Source organism: Echinops telfairi, unplaced genomic scaffold (genome assembly GCF_000313985.2).
Source record: "Echinops telfairi isolate 266 unplaced genomic scaffold, ASM31398v2 ScPeMD7_1713;HRSCAF=2227, whole genome shotgun sequence".
NCBI classification, from domain to species: Eukaryota; Metazoa; Chordata; class Mammalia; order Afrosoricida; family Tenrecidae; genus Echinops; species Echinops telfairi.
The window spans coordinates 7819154-7842194 of NW_022105611.1; the positions used below are offsets into that span (position 1 = coordinate 7819154).

Here is a 23041-nt window from a genome sequence, read left to right on the forward strand (position 1 = left end):
ATTGTTCTCACATTTAGCCAGTGCTGCTGATTAAAATTAAAGACAGAATTTTATAAGCTGACATGATTTCTAGTGCAGTTGAAATGTGGCTGACTTCATAAAACTTCTGCTCATACAGTTTCTAGGAATATTTTTGTACTTATATTGCATAGCTTAGCATGTATAAGGAAGGCAGAAAGATGCTGAAATTCATGAGTCTTAACTAAAGGGCTCCCTGATCTAAAGTAGTGTGTTAAATGTCCTGTGATTGAGGCTCAGAAAAGATTTACTCTGATTTCTCGATAACTTAGAAAGAACTTAAATATTTTCTCTAGCCTGCTGGCCATTATCAGGAAACAAGTAGAGGTCACATTCTTCTTCATCATTCCTCATTTTTATTTGAATTTGGCTTATAGAAACAATTTATTACTTAAAAAATTATAGAACAGAAATGAGGAATTACGGAGGGGCTTGTTGAGATCATGGTTCTCAGATTCCAGTTTACATAACAATTACTGAAATAGTCAGGATTCCTGGATTCCATCTTCATAGATTTTGATTTACTATTTCAGGAATAAGGCCCAGAAATAGAAATATCTTAATTGCTCCATTCAGATTTTCTGAGGAAAAATATTTGTTTTGTTTTCCTTAAAAGTTATTTCTCCAGACCCTGAGTCACCTAAGCCTGTGCTTCTCAAACTGGAATAAATCCACTTGGGGATGGGCAAAGCCATCAAGTCGAATAGTATGTCTTTCTGGATTCTCAGTTTTGCTCAGAGCGCAAAAGAAAGTTAATATTTTAAGATGTAACTTGGAGCAGAATGCAAAATTCACATGAAATTTTAACGTAAACCAGGAACTTCAAACATTTTCCAAATTGGCCAACACCTCATACTTTCAAGGATCCACATTTACCTCTCTTTTCTGAGATAGGACACCTTAGGTGAACTACCTTAAGTAGGACGATTCAAAATAGAACCTCCAAGACATGGTGATGTAAAGGGCTAGTGATAATGGAATGAAATACGTCTCTTTCGAAAATAATTTGAGTGATTGACTAATTCTTTGAGCATTCTCTTTTCTTATTTAGAAAAGCATTTCTATGTTGCAGATGAACTGCCTCATCGCGCCGAGCCTGAGCCATCTCGGGTGCCTGCTCGCAGTTCTAGAGACCAGCAGCAAGGTAAGCCTGCTCTTCTGACCGCTCTAACAGCCAAGGCTTCCTCCAACTCGGGTCCAAATGCCACTGAGATAATGAAGACAACTGACGATTCCATATCTAAAGTCCTAGACTGGTTCAGTCGAAGTTCTCATTCAGGTGACAATAAAGCATCTCTCAAACATCCTCGAGGAATAGAGCCCAAAGGAAAAACAGATGTAAAATCACAAACTGCTATTGCCTTGGTGCCAGATGACACAAGTCTGAAAGAAAAGGGCTCAAAGGCCCTATCTTCTACCCAAGGTGAACATAAGCCCGTGGGGTCTGAGTCAACATCCCTAGAAGAGGGAGATCTTCTACTTTCTGGAAATTACCAAAAGAATGATGTGAATATCGAAATGAAATCTTTGAATTTGTCCCAACAAGGCGGCACCCCAAAGGAAGGCCTGGGCATATTGCAGCCTTTCGAAAGCTATGGTGCACATCAAGGAAGTGAAAATATGGATGATGGCCAATGGTCAAAAAGCACAGAAGAAACTCTGATCTCTCCCCCAACCAGCCAGGATTCTTTCAATGCTCTCAGCAGGTCTAACACCAGAGACCAGGTTCCCTGCCGCAGTCAGGATACTGACATCTTAAATGTCGACAAGTCCAAACTTCATATCCATGAAAAACCCCACTCAGAAATGGATTTTGACTCTTTCGCGGTTGTGCGAGAACCCAGTTTGAAAGCCAACATGAAAGCAGAAAGGAAGAGCAAAGGAAGAGATGCACATGTTCTGAAAGCTTCCTTAGAGGCAGAGAATATTGAGTTGCCACCTGGGACTGAAAAACATAGATCTCCTTGGACGAAGGCTGAGGTCGAACTCCAACAAGGAGCCAATGAGCTTCCCGACAACCATATGCTAAGAGAAAAGTATAAGAGAGTGAGTGATAGAATATCCTTTTGGGAAGGAGAAAAAGCTGCTCCTAAGTTAACTTACAAAGATCCCACATCTTCACGTAGCCAGAATCAGCCTTCTGCTGACCCATATCAGCCCATGACATCCCTGGGAGTATACAACACTATGTCTCCAGGCCAGTGTGAAGATAATCAAGAGACTATGAAACGGGTGTCCCTAGATAAGGGTGGTCCAGCATCCCATCTTTCCAATTTTTATTCCTCCAATAAACCTAAAGAAACGAAGTTCCCCAAACCAGAAATGTCCAGCAAGAAGGAGCCTATAACAACATTTCCAGGAGCAAACAATTTGCCTCCGGGAAGGGCCATTCCTGCACTGGCATTGCAACATTCATTAAAGGGTGACAGTGAAATGAATAGTCCTTTGGAGAAAGACCGCTCTGTAATTGGTGACTCAAAACCCAACTTTACAGTTTTGTCCCTAAAAGAAAGAATGGATGAAGGCAACACAGAGCAGGTCTATGATCACTCTCAGTTTGAGAATCTGAAGAAGTTCTGGGACTTAGGAGCTAATTCAAACCGTGTGGCCAATGTTGAGAGGAAAAGTGCCATGATGAGCCCTAAGAACCCTTGGCTTTTAAGTAGCCAGAAATGCAAGCAGTCTGGTGACTTTAAATCACCTGGGGAAAACACTCGTGAAGTAGAGGCACTTCTAAACCACAAAAAAGTTCCTGCAGGAAAGGAAATTGAGAAATTAAATTCAAAGGGCATTCCCCAGGTGCTACCAGAGGAAACCACATTTCTATGGAGACCACCCAGAGCATCCATTCAGCAGTTGCCAGAAAATGAGTTGTCCAAGGAAAATGTGGAAAAGAATACAGAATGGTGTGCTATTCCAGTAATCAAGAAAGAACAAGCTTACTCAGACCAAGCGATTGAAGAGTCCATAGTGAAAACCAGTGTTTTGCCTAGAGAGGACAGAGATGCATTCCATGACAGCCTACAGAAGCTGCTTGCAGGTGCTTCGTTACCAGCAATCCAACCTTCTCATGAAAAAAGCCATGTTAAACTGGAACTTGAACCAGGTTTTGCAGAAAATAGAACATGGTGTTCCAAGACAGCCGATGTTGAGGGAGAAGCCAAACAACCTAAGGAGATCATCAGTGAGCATGTAGATAAAACAGTAGCTCCTCCAAAAGTAGAACATCACACTTTCATGGCTAGTCTGGACAAACTTCTGAAGGAATCATCGGAGATTTCACTCTCTCCATTGCAAACCAAGTTGAAACCTGTTACCACTGGAACCAATACTGGGCCTGAAGAGAGTAGGTTTTTTAAAAAAGTCATGGAGAAGAGTCACAACATTTTAGACAAGAGAGAGATGATAGCTCCTCTTCCAGAAAATGAAGGGAATTCAGGAAAAGTAGCTGTCCCCCAGGAAGTTCCAAGTGGTGAGTGCCAGCCAGAGACAGAGCGCTCGCTTACAATGGCTGCAGAGACCACTCACCGTCTTCTGAGAAAGGGTTCTCTGGGTGAGGAGGTCACTTCTCCTCAAGATAAGCCTTTTTCACAAGATACTCATTTTGTTCCCCAAGATAGGGCGGTGCCTTCTCAAAAGGAAATCTCAGAAACTGTAGAAAGAGTCATTCTTCCACCCAAAACTGCATGGAATGACATACATGCTGCCTTTCAGGAGCTACTTAGGGAAGCTCAGTTGAGTTGTTCAGCTGAAGGGGAAGTATTCTCTGGAGACGTGAAACCAGAAGGTCCTGAAGGAGTGCAAGCAGCAGGTAGCACCCAAGTTTCTCAGGGAGTTATCGTCACACCAAGAGCTACAACCATAGTTCCAGACAGAAATAATGTTTCTTCTTTCCATTTAGCTGCTGATAAACCTCATATAATTAGACCTTACAGAGCACCCCCAGATCAAGTGACCCAAATGTCTCCTTCAGAACAGAACCTTCCCTCATCTGGTTCCACTGCTGATCTGTGCAATAAAGAGCTTCCCCAGAAAGGGGCAGAAAGGAGAAGGGAAGCAATTACTCAACCAAAATCACAGCTCCTCAAAGTCAGTGCTGGTTTAGAAAAACAAATGGAAGAAATCATTGAAAACTCCCCCTCAAACTATGAAGACAATGCACGAACTGTTTCTCCATCCACGTTAATAGAGAGTGCTGAGGATCCCAGGCAGGCTGCTTCTGCATTTCTTCCCAAAGAGATAAAAGAAACAGTAGAAAAGTCTGAAGCTCCCTCAAAAACTGAGAGTGCTTTTGATATTGGTTTTGAGAAGCTCTTAGAAGAAATAGCTGCAGCTCCCCATCAGCTCCAGAGGTCAGTGGAGGGGGAGGTTCCTGAGAAGTCCCCACAGTCAGAGAAGGCCAGGGTGTTGAGTGTGGTGCCCCATTTTCACCGGACAGCCTCAGAGACCTTGGGCATAAACTCTAAGAGTAATGATTTGAAATCTCTCGTCAATCAACTGGATAAAGATTTAGGGACCAGTGGAACTATAAACTCCCCAGGGGACAGGCACAGGGAGAGTGAGCTTCCAAAGAAAAAGGGGAGTTTTCAGGAGCCTGGCTTCCAACAGACTCCTGAAGCAATTTGTGGGTCCGGAAATCAGCAACCCATTCCTCATCTGATGAACCAAGAAAACTCTACAAAAGCAAGTAAAGTTAAACTGTTTCTGACATCATCATATTATAAGAGACAAGAGAAAGAAGAAAAAGGTTTTACTGATTCTGAATTTTCTGATGGAAACATCAGTTCCAACGCAGAAAGCTGGAGAAATACATCCAGTGAGCATTTTGAAATTTTTAACGCATTGATTATTGACTTTACATTTTGGAATGCTGATGTAAAGAATGATACTTTTTTAAAAATTTGGGATGAATTTGACACTCCTTGATGCTACTTTAGTTCTTTTAAGCCCTTATTTTTTTTAAAGTGTACATTTCATTTTATATTCCTTAATCAGATAAATAACAGAGACAGCTTTGTTACATGTTGTATTTTACAATCTGACCTTATGTCTCTTTAAAATAGCAATCAAATTTTTAGATTTAAAATATATATATAAAAAGACTTTTCCGGAGGGGTTATAAGGCACTTTTAAACATTCAAGATAATTTTTTCTGCTGGAAAACAATGAGAATTTTTTCTCGTTAGTCCACAAAGAAGCCTCTAGTAGGATTTGTGGAAAATGAGCCCAAATTTCTCTTTTAGGAGCAATAACCACTACAATAAAATTTACAGCGAGCTGCTTCTGACTCATAGCAACCCTGTTACTCTAACTCACAGCCATCGAGGCAATTAGGACTCATAGCAGTCCCATAGGGTAGGGTAAACCTGCCCCTGTGGGTTTCCCAGACTGTAATTCATTATGGGAATAGAAAGCCTTGTCTTTCTCCCATGGAATCACTGGTGGTTTCAAACTGCTGACCTTGAGGTTAGCAGCCCAATGTGTGACCACGACACTACCAGGGCTTCTCTTTAGGGGCCATAGTGATGGCTAAATGTCAAGGACAAAATTGCGGATGGGAACTTTTTCTCAGATACCTTGTACTGTGGTGTTTTTGTTGCCACTCCCTTCCTCTCATTTTTAGTAATTACATAAGCTTAGCTATCTGCAGAACATTCCCCCTTCTAGAGTATGACTTTGGTCAGGTGACTTCACCTGGTTCCCCCTAACTTGGTCCAGTGTTCAACTACAGCCTCAGCTAAGTTTAGAGAGCTCTTACTTCGCCACCACCTTCGTCTAAGTTGACTTGAAGGGTGCAGATGCCAACTGCACTGTTAAACACAGAGCTGATCTGTTTCACGTTCCGATCAGTCGCTAGGCATTTTAGCAGAGAACCCTGGGAACACATAGAAACAAGACGTTAGCTGATTAGAACGATGAAAGGATAGAGGATGCTCTCTGGCTGGCTCATTTTAACCAGTTGTGCAACTACGAATGTTGATCACTCGCCACACTGTTTAATACAGTTTATCACATTCTAGCTCACTTTGGTTTCAGTGAGAGCCTGTCAGCTTTATTGAGCGACTGGTTTCTGAGGTGTGGATTCCCTTGCAAGTAACTGTTAAGTCCCATTCTTGAGAATTGACTAAAGAATAATAATTTAATTCCAATGGACATGAACCTTCTTTAATAAACAGTACTAGCAATAAAATAAACATGAAATAACATTATTCATCTCTAAAAGCAGACAAATGAAGAATATAAGCTAGCATGCTAACCTTGTTTAGGCAGACTCCTCTTAAGCTACCCTGTGAGTTATCAGAGTAAACTGACCCATAATAGAAAGAATGCTTGCAAATTTGAAGAATATTGCTTAGTATCTACAACCATATTTTTATATAGTACACCAGTATAATTGAACAGTAAAAAACCTATCTAAAAATGAAATAATATCAAATGACCACTCAGTTCAAGCCATAGAAGGGATTTTAAAATTATAAGCCAAGGAGTTGTTTAAAATGGTACTGCCATGATTTTTATATCTTTTAATCTATTAAGATAAAGCAATCAAGGGAAGGACTGGATAAAGGAAGGGAGAAACCTAACCATGAGGGAATCATAATTTGGGTGCACAAACTAAGATACCTGACTCCTAGCTGAGCTCTTAACCAGCCAATATTCAATGAGCTTCTTAAAGCAACAAAAAGATTCCATGAGCAAATACATTTTGAAATGCTAGGAGATATGGTACATTTATTAACATATTGAGGTCTCTGAAAAGACCTGCAGTAAGAAATATGTTAAATGAATACAGAAAATCTAATCTCCTCCTCCTCAGTTTTTGTTTTTTTGGGGGGTCTTTTTGAGGGGGAAGGCTGTGGGCATTAAGGGGTTCTAAAATGCCTTTACTTTGATAAAATAAAGGTATTCATAAATCAGTTTCCCTCCTCGTTATAAAATGTTATGTTATTGTTGAGAATATACACCACAAAATCCTATGTCAATTCAACCATCTCTGCAGGTACCCTTCAGTGCCACGGACCCCGGTGGGTTCGTGCGGCCATTCTCCCTCCTTTTCTGAGTTAATCCTCACATTCACATAAGCTCCCTGCCCTCTACGGTGCTTCGCAAATCTTTCAAGTTGCTGTTATATATTTCATACCCAATACATAGTTCTTAAAAGAGCACAACGCTCAAAAAAAATTTTTTAAGAGCATAATGCTCAAAGAAGTTTCAGCTTTCCACTTCTTTTTAAAAGGTCTAACCCTACTGCTGTTGAATTGATTTTTGACTCATAGACAAACAAATGAAAAACCAAACTCACTGCCAGCATCAACTGCTTTGTTGGGTTTCTGAGACTTTAAATCTTTTTGAGAGTAGACAGCCTCATCTTTCTCCTAAGGAACAACTGGTAGGTTTGCACCGCCAACCTTGCTGTCAGCAGCTCCGTGCTTATCTTACTATGCCACCAGGGCTCACTTGTGATTCATAGTGACTCTTTATAGGGTTTCTGAGGCTGTACTGAACAGATAGCCTCATTTTTCTCCAACAGATGCTGGTGGGCTTGAACCACTGATCTTATGATTAACCACCCAACATTATCCAGCAGCACTACTAGAGTTCCTTTTCTGCCTCATTTTATTTCCTAGTATATTTCTTGTAAATTTACCTCAGACATGAAACCCAAAACTGCATCTGTTGATCTGAAGAATCCACTATACTCAATTATACACAGATGTTAAACATCTGAATCTTTCCTCCCTTGGTTTACAGCTATTTTTTAATGCAGAAAAATCACTTCCTAACTATTGTCTTCAAAAGCTAAGCTTTTAAGTGGGAGATTTAATGCCTGGCACAGACAAAATTATATGCCGAAAATAGATGCATCTATTTTCTAAGAAGAGATCACATTTCTATTAATGCTGTAATGTTGTTTATGATAACATATTTGCAAATATTTCTTGATAGGCAAATTATCTTTCCTTTTTTTAAAGAATATGCTAACCCCCAATGCCAAACCTATTGTCAATGAGTCCATTCTTGAAAGTCCAAACCAAACCCATTGCTACTGAGCCAATTCCAACTCATAGCAACCCTAGGTAGGGTTTCTGAGGCTGTGTGTCTTTACAGGAGTAGATAGCATCATCTCTCTACCCCCGGAATGGCTGGTGGATTTGAACCACCAACCTTGCAGTTGTCAGTCCATTGCTTACCTGACAGTAGCACCAAAGCTCCTGAAAGCACCCACTAATAGTGGAGAAATTTTCTTTGCTGTGAAAGCAAATGCTTCTTACAGTAAATAAAAGTAGAGTGATTTATGGCATGTTGTCATCTTTCAAGCTATTATTTCAATGTCCATTGGTTTTTAAGAGGTTTTTGGTCTTGTATTGTGCAGCATTCATCGGTTTTGTCTTGTAACAGGTTCAGAAGAAGAACCCAGCCCTGTTTTGAAATCTATGGAAAGGAGTGCACCTAGGAAAATGCCTTCCAAAAGTTTAGAAGACATTTCATCAGATTCATCAAGTGAGAATAAAGGTTGCCCCACTCTTCGTGCTCATCTAAGCTTAAAAATGCTTGTGTGCTCTTCTGTGTCCTGACTGCCTGCTGTTGTGCATGCAGATTAACAGATGAGAATTACCATTCCCAAGTAAACTGAAGAGGCTCCCCCTAAAGTGACTGGAAGGTTACTTTAAAGTCACATAGGGGCTTTGATTACCCAGCACACTTTAGTTTCCTTGAATCAAAAAATCCTAACTTGTGTGTTCATTCAAGTTCATTCATTGCATTTTAAAGGATTGTGGTAGGTGTAATACTAGTTATAGATAACATTGAGCACAGTGTGCTTTGGCCAAGTGTTTTACATCCATTATCTCACTTAATCCTCTAAAGAAAGAACCCTTTGAGGGATGAATTATTATCTCCATCTCACAGATGAGGAAAAGAAACTCAGAGAGGTAAAGTAACTTGCTTATTGTCACACACCAGACTGGGGGGACTCAAGGTCACCAGACTATTAAAGAGTGTTCGTGAAGTGACAGTGTTATTTATGACAATGTTGGATGTCAGTGACTTTTACAGGATATGGAGATGGATTAGTCCCTGGCTTGAAAAGACTTTTTTCCCCCCTTTTACCCCTTCTTTCCTATGGACATGTTGCTTTTTAATCCTGGAGCTATAAGCCCCAATACTGCCTGACAGAGCACTTTCAGCACACTGTTCCACATTGGCTGCTGCTTTCACTGGTGAAGGGTTTCTTAAAGACTAACAGACAAGTGAATGTGTAGGGACTTGTGTGTTCCAGGCAATTGGGTTTAGAAATCATGAATTCCAGCAGTTTTGCTGTTACTCTTTTTAAGCCAAAATGTGCCCTTGGGATTAGAGAGAGTCATGAAAAGACTTTGTTGAGTGAAAGTTAACCCACTGCCAAACTCAGGTGAGGGATAAGTGACCTGGTGGTGTTACATGTCATATTTTTAAATGAATCTGCCAGTCAGGATAAAAAAAAATCCACTGCTCCAAAAAATTCCTTCAATCCAGAGATTCCCAGGGCCCTGACGGCTCTATTTCTGATTTGGAATGCAATCTTAACCCTCCCAAGGATCTTGGAATATCAGGGTTGGAAAGGACCTAGAGGGTCACCCATTCCAGCCTCTCCTCAAGGCAGAAATTCCCTCCAAAGCCTCCCCAACAGGTGGCCAACCCCCGCAGCCTCTTGAATGCTTCCAGAGTAGGCCAATTCAGCCCTTTTTTTTGACGCCCTGATTATTCATCTGTATATTGATGATGGGCCCTGAGGGGGCAAAAAAAAATTAACAGTTGTCCAATTTAGCAAACCTCTTGCCTGCTAAGCATAGGACAATTTCCATGGTGCAGCTTTAAAGTACTCGGGAATGTGTAGGGTTAAAAACAAAACCAAAAAACCCACCCTCAGCTGACGGGTATTCCTGCATGCTTCATTTCAAATACCGATACCCACTCTCACACTAGCCTGCCAAGATTCCACTTAGCAGCTGGTCCCCAGTTACATCTTTTCAGTTGACTTCCCAGGCAAGCCTCCCAGAGGCATATGCAAACGATGATGCGCACACACAAATATTTGTTAATAGACCAAGGGTTTGGGAAGGGTTTGGTCATGGCTAGCATTTTACCCTTTCCAGAAGACTAGAGAAGCTCCTGCAGTGTGTGCTTTCTCCTGCTGCCGGCTGGCCGACTGCTTGCTCAGAGCTAACCATCTAACCCTGGGGAGTCAGTGTGCAGCAGTGTGCTGATGTCAGCGGCATCGGGGCTGAAAGGGGAGCTCCCGCTATGGCACAGGCTCAAGTAGCTAATCTACAGAGAAAGTATTTTGGGGAAGACATCTTGGTTGCACCCTCACTGCATCTTGATTAACTGCTTCCAACTCCGGGGGCTTCCAGGGACAGTCTCATTGTTCTCTCTCTCCCGGGGTCAGCCGCGTTAACCGTTTCTTAATTTCTCCTGAACAGATCAAGCAAAAGTAGATAATCTGCCAGAAGAATTAGTACGTAGTGCTGAAGATGGTAAATATCTCTCTCTATTTGCATGTCTGTCTGTGTACTAGGTCCTTGGGTGATTTGGGCAGCCACCGGGACGCAGCTGTTGGATAAATAGAAGAACGTCATTTGCCACTGTGTGTAGGGAATGGCACTTAAGTTATTATAAAGCAGCTCTGACTTGGTGCATTTAATGTAACTGTTTACATTCGTAAAGCTGCTGTTGGTGAAACCTTGTAAGGATGTCACCGGGGACCCTTGAGAAGCGAGGGTTTCTATAAATAAGAAATTGTATTTCTGTGGGTCTGAGCCGATTTTTGCTACTCTTGCTGGCAGAAACAGGAAAACTAAAGTGGATTCCTGGGCTCAATTATTCGTACATTTGATCCTCAAATCTCAGGAAGTAGATTCTGTGGACACAGCTGGTAAAGCCTGAAGTTCAAAGGAAAGGGTCCCAGGACAAGGGTGGGCAACCTTCCTCCACTCAGTCGGAGCCCGTGGTGAAATAATTTGATTTGCAATGTTAAGGAACCAGAAAATCGCAAAGCTTTTTGATGGGTTTGGTATTAACTATTAAGTTCAGCATTTACCCAAATGTATAATTCATATTTGTTTATGGTACTGCTGGGTTATTGTTTTGTTGTTTTGGCTAAATAGCCCTCACTATTTCACCATAAAAATGTATATTCATTGAACTGATCATGAATCAGTTCCTAACTTTTGTTAATATTTTGTCTTTCTCATCATGTTTATAACAACCTCATTGGGGGGCAGGAATTTTTATCTTCTTTTTACTCATAAGGAAAGCAAGGGATAATGAGAAGACTTGTCTGAGGCTTTGTAGATAGGCAGTTAGTGGGTGTGCCAGGAATGGGGTCTGGGTTCATTAGTCCTAGTCTAGTGCTCTCTCCCATTTTCTGTGCTGTGGCTTAATGAGTTAAAGGAAGATGCTAAAGCTCTCCTATCTGGATCTAAGGAAGCTAATGAAGAGTCACTCTGGGGAATGGATTTAAACAAGCTACAAGCCCGTCAGCTGTAGTTTATAGTCTCCGATGTGAGACTGACATTTGAGCTTTATGTTGATGTCTCTTTATTCCTTTTGTTAAAATGGTATTCATTCTCAATGTTGCTCCTCTGAGTAGATAAAAAAGCAGATCAGGAACCAGATACAAATGAAAGCGTACCAGGAAGTGAGTAGCAGGATCTTTTTCACAAATGACTAAACTTTGCCACTCTACATAGTGTTAAATATACTGAAATAACTAACCCCATTAATAAATAATGCAGCTTTTATTCTGGGTACTAAACTTCTGCAACTTATAAAACTATTTCATTCTGACAAGGGTTTTTTAGAAACATTTTATTACTGTCCGTGTTGAAAGGTGCTTACTCATGGCTCCATGGAGAAAGTTGTGTATTAAGATATATGTGTGTATATGTACATATATATCTTAATACATATATGTATTTATGTTTATATATGTCTTATTTTGCATATATCTTATGTCACTGCTGAGTTTTATTCTTTTTTTAAAATCAGTCTTTCTGTTCTCTGTGCTTTGCCTAAATCAAATTGGAACCTACTAATATCATTTGTCTTTTGTGGTCTTGAACACTGGATCTCTTATGACCCCTGTACAGGATTGTAGACATGAAAGCATTTGTACCCTTTTTAGCCTAAGAAAGAACTGACTTTGATAAATAATATGTAGTATAGGGCTCTGTGTGTCTCTCTACATTATCTGCATAAAAAATTTTATTGTGTGCAAAGTTTAAACTCAGGCTCAAAGTTAAGGTTACAGTCTACATACAAAACAAGTGAACCCCTGGATATCTGAAAAATAAAAGTATACTTGTGTTGACTAACATTTATCAACTAATGTCTATCACTAGACAAAGATAATCAACCTTTTATTTTCCCTTTTCTTTTCAGTCTTAAAATTAGCTACTTAACTGACACTACTCTCTTAAAGACAAAAAGGCACACTGGAAAGGTGTTTGTACCGCCTAGCAAAACAATACCAGGCATATGCATGTGTCATTTGGGCTTCCTAGTTTCAATCAGTGTACTTAACCTATGCACTGCACATGTGAAGATAATGACACATGTGCCAGTTCTTAGGAGTCTAAAGTATTTTAAATAACAAGTCCCAATTGTCTTTGGATGTCCTAATAGACCTCAATGAGAAGAGTAGTGAATTGAAGGCCCATTAGATACGCGTAAGTGCTGATGCTAGCAGTCGTTTACATCTAGCATGAAGTCTGAAGCTGCTCTGAGTTCTTCCTGTGAAGGTGCTGAGCTTTGACACACGACTTGACAAATACCTAAGAACTGCCTAGGCAAGAAACAGGACTCTGGCCCTCGTGGGTATAGAAGCTTTTCCAGATTCTGTTGAACTGGCAGGTGCTTCAGGTTGGGAATCTTATTTTTCCTTGCTATGTTTTATTGAACATTTAATCCAAGGAGTGAAACCAAGATACATAAAGACAATATGCCTACACATATGTATCTTTATTCATGACCTCCTAATTGGACAAAGCAAGGAAGCTAATTGGCTGTAGGACCCTGAGTTAATTAAGTTCTCCCTATTTTATGATATTTTCCTAAATGACCCTTAATGCCAGGGCTGAGATTATTCCCTCTCTCCAGGTGAAGTGTATTCTTACCACAAGACAAAATCAAATACAAGATCAAAACTTAAATAGGTAAAGCTTATAAATATACAATTGACTACATCTGCATAGTGCATGTAATTGATTTTGACTTAGAAGTCATTATCCAACAACATTAGTTTAAAGTACTAGAGAGCATCGTTATAATGAAAAATGTTTACATACTCACTGGGCCATTCTCCGGCCTCTAGACACCTCATCTAACACTGCTGCTTGAATAAGTTGCCTCTGAACACACACACTTGTTTAATGGGAAGTGAGTAAAACAGACGGCATTGGGGTAAAACATTATAAATGTGTTTTGATGCGTACACAGTTTTCTGTTTTTCTTTCATTAGATCTGGCTAAAATTTTATCTGATGCCAGGGTCCAAACTGAACTTTTTGAGTTGCTGTTGTGTGCCATCAAATATGTCTTACTCACAGAAACATTCTAAGACAAAGTCGAATTCACTCAGGGTTCTGCTTAACTAGGCTATAATCTTTACCGGATCAGAACTCACCACGTCCTTTCTTCCAAAGAGCCACCAGGTTTGAATGACTGACCTATCAAACACTTAGTCATTGCATCAATACGACTCCTTCTTTTGAATTACACATAAAAATATAATTTGATTTTTGTCTATTTAACTAGTATCTCTGTAAAAGACAAAGCTAAGTCAGTATATGAGGGTACATTAAAAAAAAGTATTGATACTCACATTGTTCCAGTTTTTCATGCACTAATGTATTCTAAACAAAGCATGTTTAAACCTGTCTCTGCAGCTAGTGAATGGCTGCAAACAATTTCTTTCAGTAACACATTTGTCTTAGTCCAGTTAGGGTACTTTTAAAAAAATGTCCAACAAACAGTGGTTGTTGAAGGGATACTTCTGGGCCACTTAGAGTCAAGGCAGAAAGGTCTGCCCTGAAGGGTATGGCAAGTGTATTTGGAATTCTGAAGGGATAATCTTGGCAGATTTTCTTGGAGGGCACCAATGATCACAGAGGCTTATTGGGAAGAAGTTTTAAGAAAACAGAAAACTGCGTTGGTTAGAAGACAGCCAAGGAATTTTTTTTTAATCATTTTATTGGGGGCTCATACAACTCATCACATGCCATACATACATCAATTGTGTAAAGCACATTTGTAAATTAATTGCCCTCATCATTCTCAAAACATTTGCTCTCACATAAGCCCCTGGCATCAGCTCCTCATTTTCCCCTTCCCTCCCCACTTCCCCACCCCTCATAAGTCCTTGATAATTTATAAATTATTATTTTGTCATATCTTACACTGTCCGACGTCTCCCTTCACCCACTTTTCTGTTGTCCATCCCCCAGGGAGGAGGTTATATGTAGATTCATAGAACTCTTAGCACAATCCATACATTCATCCATTGTGTCAAGCACATTCAAGGAATTTTTATCTTTCACAATCATGCCCCTGCTCATTCTTCAAGGGTAGTGTGTCCTATGAAAATGTGGTTAGGAAACCCTACCCTATACATCGTCAATCCTGATCTTACCCTTTGTTCCTAAAACTCAAAGAACCTTTAAAGGGAACACAGCTCCCTGCATCCTTGGAGGATGTCAAGCTCCTCCTTTGGCATGGGCAAATCAAAGAGTGCTGAATTCTTGGGGAGAGTTAGAGAAATGGAAAAGCCAGCTTTACAACTATTTAGACCAAATGGAAGATGTGTGAAGAAATGATTGCTTCACACGTTGATAATTTTGCTTAATAAATGTTTCTGTGATGTTGCAGCAATACTTTTTTTTTACTTACCTGCATATATGCACCATACCCTAACAATAAAATTATATCAAATATAATTTTAACAGATATTTTTGTAGGATCTACTATTTGCCAGGAATTGTCTTAAGAACCTTGAAAAATATTAACACATTCTGTATAAAATTCAGGATCTACCATAAGACATTGTGATTCTTAGACAAAGGAGAAAATAGTTTTCTAATTGGAGATGTACAAATTAGGAAGGCAATTTATCCTCTTATTATACCTTCCATACATATTCTTACTATATCAGAAAGAATCTGTAATACTACATCTTCATATTAAATTTCATATTAAATTCTTAGACTATTCTAACCTGAATTAATCATTGTTCTTGGGATATCTCTATTGGTCATTCTCTAAGTTGATAAGTATCGATAGTTTCTGTTTTCAGAAAATAACTAGATTTAAAATTGTACTCTTTCACAAATCTGAGTGACTTAGTATCAGAAAATTAATCCCATAATCATTAAACAAACATCATCTCTCAATATCCGGGACACTGTTATTAATGAGTTGTGTACAAAAATCCTTACCATCCAGATGAAATAGTTTTCAACTTGCAGCATGTTAGAAATACACTATATCTTGAGGAGATGAACCAATAAATTACAGCTTAAGCTCTTGTGGTTAGACATTCCGATGTGAAAAAAATGTAAGTGAAAACCAGTTCACATTGATAACCTTTCATTCAAGCACAGCTGCAATTGAATAAAAACTGATGGCTTTTAAAATTAATTTTTACTTTGCACTTGGTTCAACTCCTTGCTAGTTCTCTAAGTACTTTATGAAAATCGCATGTTGCTTACCTTATGATCCTGTGCATGTGAACTACTGTGCCTCTAACCTTTTACAAACACACCTCTGCTTGAAGGTGAGAGAAAAGTGTGTTTTCAGCTTATGACTAATGTGGTCTGACAACTGTAAGAATCATTTTGAAATGGAAATGATGCTGTTTAGTTTCCACAGTGCCTTCACAACCTGGTAATCCGTTTTCCCACCCTGACAAACTCAAAAGGATGAGCAAGTCTGTTCCAGCCTTTCTCCAAGATGAGGCAAGTTTGTCTTTTGTGCTTTTAGAGAAATGGAATCAGACAGGTGGATTTGCTATGTCAAGGTTGGTGTATTCATATTCCACTGTGGCAGAGGCCAAAGAAGTCAGCCTTCCTGGTCAATAGAGGTAGTGTTGTTGATCCTGGAACAAGGAAAGGCATTTTTCATTTGACTCAAATAGCAACTCTTCTTGGTCAGCAAAGCCAAATTGCATAGATTTGGGAATGTCACTTTTGTTTCAAGGCTGAAATATATTGGCATGAACTAGCTATAATTTGGAGTGAAGTTGATTTGCGAAAACTTGGTTGAGGTACCATCAACCAGGTTGAAAATATTTGTTAAAATAATAAAAATAGCAATGACATGAGCAAAATGTAAGAGTCTCTAGTAGATCCTCCGCACTTTACATACATTATTTTATCTAATCTCCCTAAGTACCCTGGGAGGTACACACCACCATTATTCTCAGATAATATAGGTATGGAAACAGACGTAGAGAGGTGAAGTAACCTCACTCAGCCAGACGGGCATTGAAGTAGGCCTGACACTGGGTCTGACTACTCCAGAGCCTACCTCTACAACATTTTATCTCAAATGAAAACACGATTAATCACTACTATTTGTTAATGACTACTAGTATGTACCAGGTATTTACTATTCAATCTAAAATCCAACCTTCACTAACTGAACTCATAGGGGGCAATTTTCTCCATTTATCAAAAAGGAAAAAACCTAAGAGAGGCTAAGTAACTTACCCCAAATTCAACAGCTGCTAAAAAGTAACTTGGGACTCAGGTCCTTTGTCCTAAGATCTCATGCTCGTAGGCAATCAGGTAGATAGAACCCTGAACTGTGGAGTCAGGCATTCCCAATTCTGGCTATGCTACTTATTTGTTGTGGGATGGAGAAGGTCCTTAACCTCCCTGCGTCTGGTTTCCTGGTACCTACCATATAAGATTAAGGAATCTTGCTAACCGCAAGATCAGGAGTTCGAAGTTACCAGCCACTCCTTTGGAGAAAGAAGGGGCTTTCTATTCCCCTAAAGAATTACAGTCTCAGACACTCACATGGCAGTTCTACCCTGTCCTATAGTGTCACCAAAAGTCAGAATCGATGGAATGACAGTGAGTTTGTTTGTTGTTGTTGTTGTTGTTTATATGGCATTGCGGTTATCCGTTGGTCTGCTAACCTGAAGGTCAGCAGTTTCAAACCACGAGCTGCTCCGTGGGAGAAAGTTGAGGTTTCCTGCTCCCAACGAGAGTTAAAGTCTCAGAACCCACAGAGGCAGTTCTACTCTGCCTATAAGGTCACTGTGAGTGGGCATCAACCTGATGACTGTGAGCTTGACTATGTAAGAGTGTGAGGAGTCAATGGGGAAACAGAGAACATAGTTCCTGGCATATAGTGAGTACCTGGTAAATGACACCTGCTACTATTTGCAGTTTCAGTCTGATTTCTGGTGGTGAGATAAAAAGCTTTAGTCTTCAAACGTTCTCTTAGTAGGTGGCATGTTAGGAAATCTCAGCAACAAACACATCATGCCTACCCTCCCTCCCCTCCATTTCCTGAGCACCAAATAAATTCAACCCCTCTGTCCATTCTTGGACCTTGATGAACCGTGTCTGTAAACATTCCGCTCGTGCATGTACTTGAGTGTGCACAGGACAGCTTCACTTGGAAAGAATCCCTCATCCTTCGGAACTGACTCATTAGCAGGATCCCATAGGCAGGCATCCCAGGTGCTCCTGTCGTTTTTCACCTTTGTGAATTCGCTTTGGTCTCCCAACACAGCAGGATTGGAGGGGTCATGTGAATGAATCATATAATAATTTGAGAGGCAGATGATACCTGCTCCTGGTTCAGGTTTTTGGTTTCCCCTACTCCCTTCAGTTTTAACCAGCTGTCTCTTAGCTCCACCACAAAATAGAGTCCAGGTCATTTGGATTTGTGCATCACAGATGCCAAAATTAAGCTATATCATTTTACCTTTCAAAGTACATTCAGTTGAACTCAATACTAAAAGAAAGCAGGCCTTGTTCCTTTGTTCGCTGTCCCTTTCAGGTTTAACATGGTCACATTTGTTGCGTGACAGCTATATGAACAGTATGGTTGTAGGTTAATAAGATGGATCCTGTTCACGAATTAGTCTGATAGATTAGGTAAAATGTAGCACCTACCTTAATAGAGGGAAATGGGCTGTAAGCTTGGGGTGGGAGGAGCAATAGAAAAACACTAGAAATGTATACTTTCCTTTTTCTTTTTAAAAATCTTTGAGGGGGATTCTTGTCCATGTAAGTGATTGATTTTGTTTTTCCTTAACTCCCTTTCTTAATCTGCATCGAATCGGCATCCATCATGATGCATAATTGCATGGCCCTGGAATACGTTGGCATGAACTAACTACTACATGCAGGTGTTTCCTTAACCAGAGCAGCCATGGAGCCTTCCAAACCAAAATAAACCCAGTCAGAATCATAAGTGTTTTAGAGTATAATTTGATATGCTTTAGATATAATAAAATCTGTCATTGCCACTTCCTTTCTTGTGTCAGGTAAATATTTCCAGAGACATACTTGAAACAAGACTCTTACTGCCTTTGTCTTTGTTTTTTTTTAAAGAAATTGTTTAAGTCCAATATGAGCAGAATACTTTCCCATAACAGCATAAGACAAGCAAGATAGCACTACGTAAACATAGAAGGGTGGCTTAAATTAAATATAACCTGTAGATGAAAGAGATAAAACTTTGTTTTTCCTAGTTTAATCAAGTTTCAAGTAAAAGATTTGATTTTTAGGGAAGTTAAGGCTACGATAACTGTGAAAGGGATTCAGCATGATTTTTTTAACAGTAAATTTGAGACCTTTATTCTGAGTGAAGTTAAGTTCTTACACTAAGAAAGTTCTCTGAGCAGCACAAACGCATATTAGAAGTGACAAGAGTGCTTGCAATCATGCTGCCGTCTGTAGCACATTGTGGTGGAAATAGTAACTGGTTTTGGTAGCTAGCCACGGCCCTCCCTAGGTCAGGTCCAAGGCAGACCATCCACCCCATCTGTCTTCTGTGCCTTGGCAATTATCAGCAATGTCCATTGACCTTGGGGAGCATCATAGATCAGAGAGATACCGAGATATCATCTTGCCTAAGCTGAGGTTCTGCCTTTGATTCCTTCTGAATTTAAATCCTGTGTGTATTATATGATGTTTTGTAGAGTGATGACAGAGAAACAGATACAGCGTCAGAAAGCAGTTACCAGCTCAGCAGACACAAGAAGAGCCCGAGCTCTTTAACCAATCTTAGCAGCTCCTCTGGCATGACGTCCTTGTCTTCTGTATGTAAACAAATGCTCCATGTTAATATCGCTCTGCTTCCTTGAACCCTGCTCTGCCTTGCTCCTGTTCATTATAAAAACAGACTCTTTATTTCTCGGATTCCGAGGGCATGAATATCTTCCCTAATTCACACAGTTAGTTACTAGCTAAATCTCCCTTATTTTTTTCTCTCTTCTCTCACTGTTTTATTTTCCTGCACCGAGGGGGTATAGAGGAACCCTGGTGATGTAGTAGTTACACACTGGGCTGCTAACTGTAAGGTCAGCAGTTCAAAACCATGAACCTTTTCATGGAAGATGGGGCTTTCTAATCTCGTAAAGAGTTACAGTCTCAGAAACTCTTCAGGGCAGTTCTACCCTGTCCCTATAGGATTGCTGTGAGTAGGAATTCACTCAATGGCAGTGAGTTTGGTTTCTGATTTAGAGGGGGTAATATTCATTATAAATGTTGTTTATTAACTATACTTTAAGAATAAACTTAAGTGTTCAATAAAGTGAACTATTCAATTTGTCTGTGCAACAATGGAATAACTAAAGTGCATATATCAGTTATGTATTCATAATCTGCTTACATGTATACTATTGTACCTCTGTTTAGCAGGCTTGATAAATGAAAATAATGATTTTCATAAAGGAACTGGTGAGGTGATTCTTTTCCCTCTTGAGGGAGTTAGAGTAAGATTTTAAAAAGAAAGTTCTTTAAAGATAGTTAAATCAAGCTGAGACTGGACTTAAGAAAATTTGGCTTAGCCTTTCTTTCATAGAGTAGGGTAATTATGTGCATGTAGTATGGTGTATATGCATATGCACATGTATATGTAAATATAGCTATATACACTTATTCTAACATTTCTCTGATATACCTATGTATGCTCTTATCTCACCAGGTATGCTAATCAAAGGATAAATCTGTGCTTAAATTTTTACTAGCTTAGCATTTATGCAAGTCTTTGTTTTGGAATCTATTTAAATTGAGTTTCTGCTGATAACAGTCCAATGTCTGCCCTTGGAAAGATTTTGAAACCTATTCATTCATCATCCATTTTCTGCCCTTTCTGACCTATAAAAGCACTTGACTCTAAGCTTTTTCCTAAACTTGATAGGGCCATGTAGTAAAATTTCTTTTTCGTGCCTTGGAAAGAAATGTGATAGAGCAACATGTCCCTGTGATTTATAATCCTGGGTTTCTCACAGCATCTGTCTTTGACTTTTGAATACATTGCACATGCTTAAAACTGGGGCTCTAAATGCCATCAAGCAGCAAATGACCCTGCTCTGAAATGAGCCAGCAGCTAAGTAACTTTGTGTTTCACATCTCATCTAAGATTGTTTTAAGGGCAACTTAAACACACACACATACACACATCATTCTCCCTTCCCCCACATACACAAACCACTGATTATGTACATTGTGTCAGGTTGTCTGGGTTGATATGCTTTTATGTCACATTAAATGAATAGCTCTTATATTAAGGTGACCAGATTTTAACATTGGTAAAACGGGACACCATTGATAAAACTCATATCCTGGCGAAATAGCCACACGGCAGCCAAAAACCGTATACCCTAGCTTGTCGTGCATTCTTTCCAAAAATCGGGACTTTTTTAAAACACCATGGGACACGGGAAAAATTGTTAAAAATCAGGACTGTCCCACCAAAAGCAGGATGTCTGGTCACCTTATCCAAGTTAGAGAAATCATGGCAAACAAGGATTTTATGCATGGTCCTTGTGTCGCATGCATGAATGAGATAGAGGCAAACACTGTGTTTCTGATACTTTCAGGTGAGTGGCAGTGTAATGAGTGTTTATAGTGGAGACTTTGGCAATCTGGAAGTTAAAGGGAATATTCAGTTTGCAATCGACTATGTGGACTCGCTGAAAGAGCTGCATGTTTTTGTGGCGCAGTGTAAGGATTTGGCAGCAGCAGACGTGAAAAAACAGCGTTCGGACCCGTAAGTACATATTGGAGTTACCTATCTACTGTCTCTTAAATTCTCAAACTAATAATCTTCTGAGAACTAGAAAGGATGGAAGTAGCCAAAGGGAGGATGTGACTGAGCTAAAAGGAATGTTGGAAAAAGGAAAGGTGGGGAGAAATGTTCTTTTATTTATTTTAGGAATTCATATGCCAAACTTATTAAACTATAAAAGTCACAGAGAAGTACAGAATGTTTCAAGATGGAAGGGGCCTTTGAGGTCATCTCTCTAGTCTGTTAGTTTACAGATAGAGAAACCATGACCTCTTTGCCTAAGTGCAGACAATCAATAGAAGAATGAGGAATGAGGACTTGAACCAAGGCCCCTTTCCACAATAGTTTCTCCAAAATTAGAGATCTGTGAAGCCCAAGTAAGAGCCTTGGTGGCTTAACTGGATGCATGCTAAGGGTTTTTTTTGGTTTTTTTGGTCCTAAGACAGTTACAAATTCTTCAAGTCCTAAAGCCTGCTGACAGGAGAAAAACACACACACACACACACACACACACACACAGAATAGCATTGTCGGTTGTCAGCAGTCATCTAATTGATTCCAACTTGTATTAGGTAAAACCAAAGGAAAAGAAGAATTTGGAAAACTTTCTTTCAAAATCCTTCAAACGACCAATTTTGCTGAAATCCTATTATGCAATTAAGCACATGTCATTGATGGCAAAATTATTGTTTATTGCTCTTCTCAGTGTCAGAAGTTAGTTGCTGTTAGTTTTTGATGCATTTTTTTTAAGTAGTGGCAGAAGCATCACTTTTATCTCCTGATCTTCTTGTCTGTTCATTTCTATTTTCAGTTATGTAAAGACCTATTTGTTACCAGACAAAGGCAAAATGGGCAAGAAGAAAACATTCGTGCTGAAGAAAACGTTGAATCCTGTGTATAATGAAATACTGCGGGTATCTATGAACTCTTCCTATAGGAAACTCTTACATGGTGACATATACATTTAAATAGCCATAGCTTCCTAGCGGTACAGTGGATTACGCTAACCACAAGATTGGTGGTTCAAATCCACTAGTCTCTACATTGGAAAAAGATGAGGCTATCTGCCCTCATGAATACTGAGTTTCAGAAAGCCTCGTACGATCAGAATCCACTCAGTGGCATTGGGTTTGGATTTTCTTGGGTAGTATCTTTATACAGATAAAGTTGATCATCAAGAGAGGAGAAGGAAGCAAAAAATTTTCTGAGACTCTGTTTTGTATGAAGCTATGTATTATGCATGCTATATACATTATCTCGCTTTTTATTCATAAATATGCAGTATCTGTAACTCACAGACGAGGCAAATGACACTAAAGGAAATAAAGTAATTTCCTTGTGGCACACATCTGATAAAGTTGAGCACTGCCACCAAAATAATCCAGAATAAAAACGCAGTTCATCTCATTTCTTTGATTACAACCTTTTAGGACCTCTATGACTTATGATCAGATCTATCCTTCTTCACATGATGCCAATTCCTTTACAATCTCTGAACTTTGGCCTCATCTCCCTTTCATTTTCTGTATTCAAGCCACACTCTTTTCCTTTCCATTCTTTTGGCAGTATTACATTTTCTCATACTGCTAAAGCCTTGGGTCCTTTTGTTGTCGTATTCTTCCCACATCCTTTCCTCGACTACTTCCCACACATCCTCTTCTGTGACAGTTTGTCCTTAATCCCTAAATTCCCTTGCTATCTGGTGCCTTAGTAGCCTTGTTTCATACTAAGCT

General features: G+C 39.6%; 1 protein-coding gene across 18 annotated transcripts in view; it reads left to right on the forward strand.

Moving 5' to 3' along the window:
• Positions 1–23041, forward strand: part of SYTL2 (synaptotagmin like 2) — a 106587-nt gene that overhangs the window by 68224 nt on the left and 15322 nt on the right. For 5 of the 18 annotated variants that reach the window (XM_045293242.1, XM_045293244.1, XM_045293243.1 and 2 more), the window contains 8 exons: positions 1091–1162; positions 8419–8532; positions 10482–10535; positions 11651–11698; positions 15915–16009; positions 19216–19335; positions 21121–21290; positions 22120–22222. In XM_045293242.1, the coding sequence (XP_045149177.1) occupies positions 1091–1162; positions 8419–8532; positions 10482–10535; positions 11651–11698; positions 15915–16009; positions 19216–19335; positions 21121–21290; positions 22120–22222 (776 nt within the window). Of the gene's footprint in view, positions 1–1090; positions 1163–1195; positions 4835–8418; positions 8533–9969; positions 10536–11650; positions 11699–15914; positions 16010–19215; positions 19336–21120; positions 21291–22119; positions 22223–23041 lie in introns of those variants that run through there. The other 13 variants (XM_004708870.3, XM_004708873.3, XM_004708874.4 and 10 more) reach the window with 10 other exon arrangements.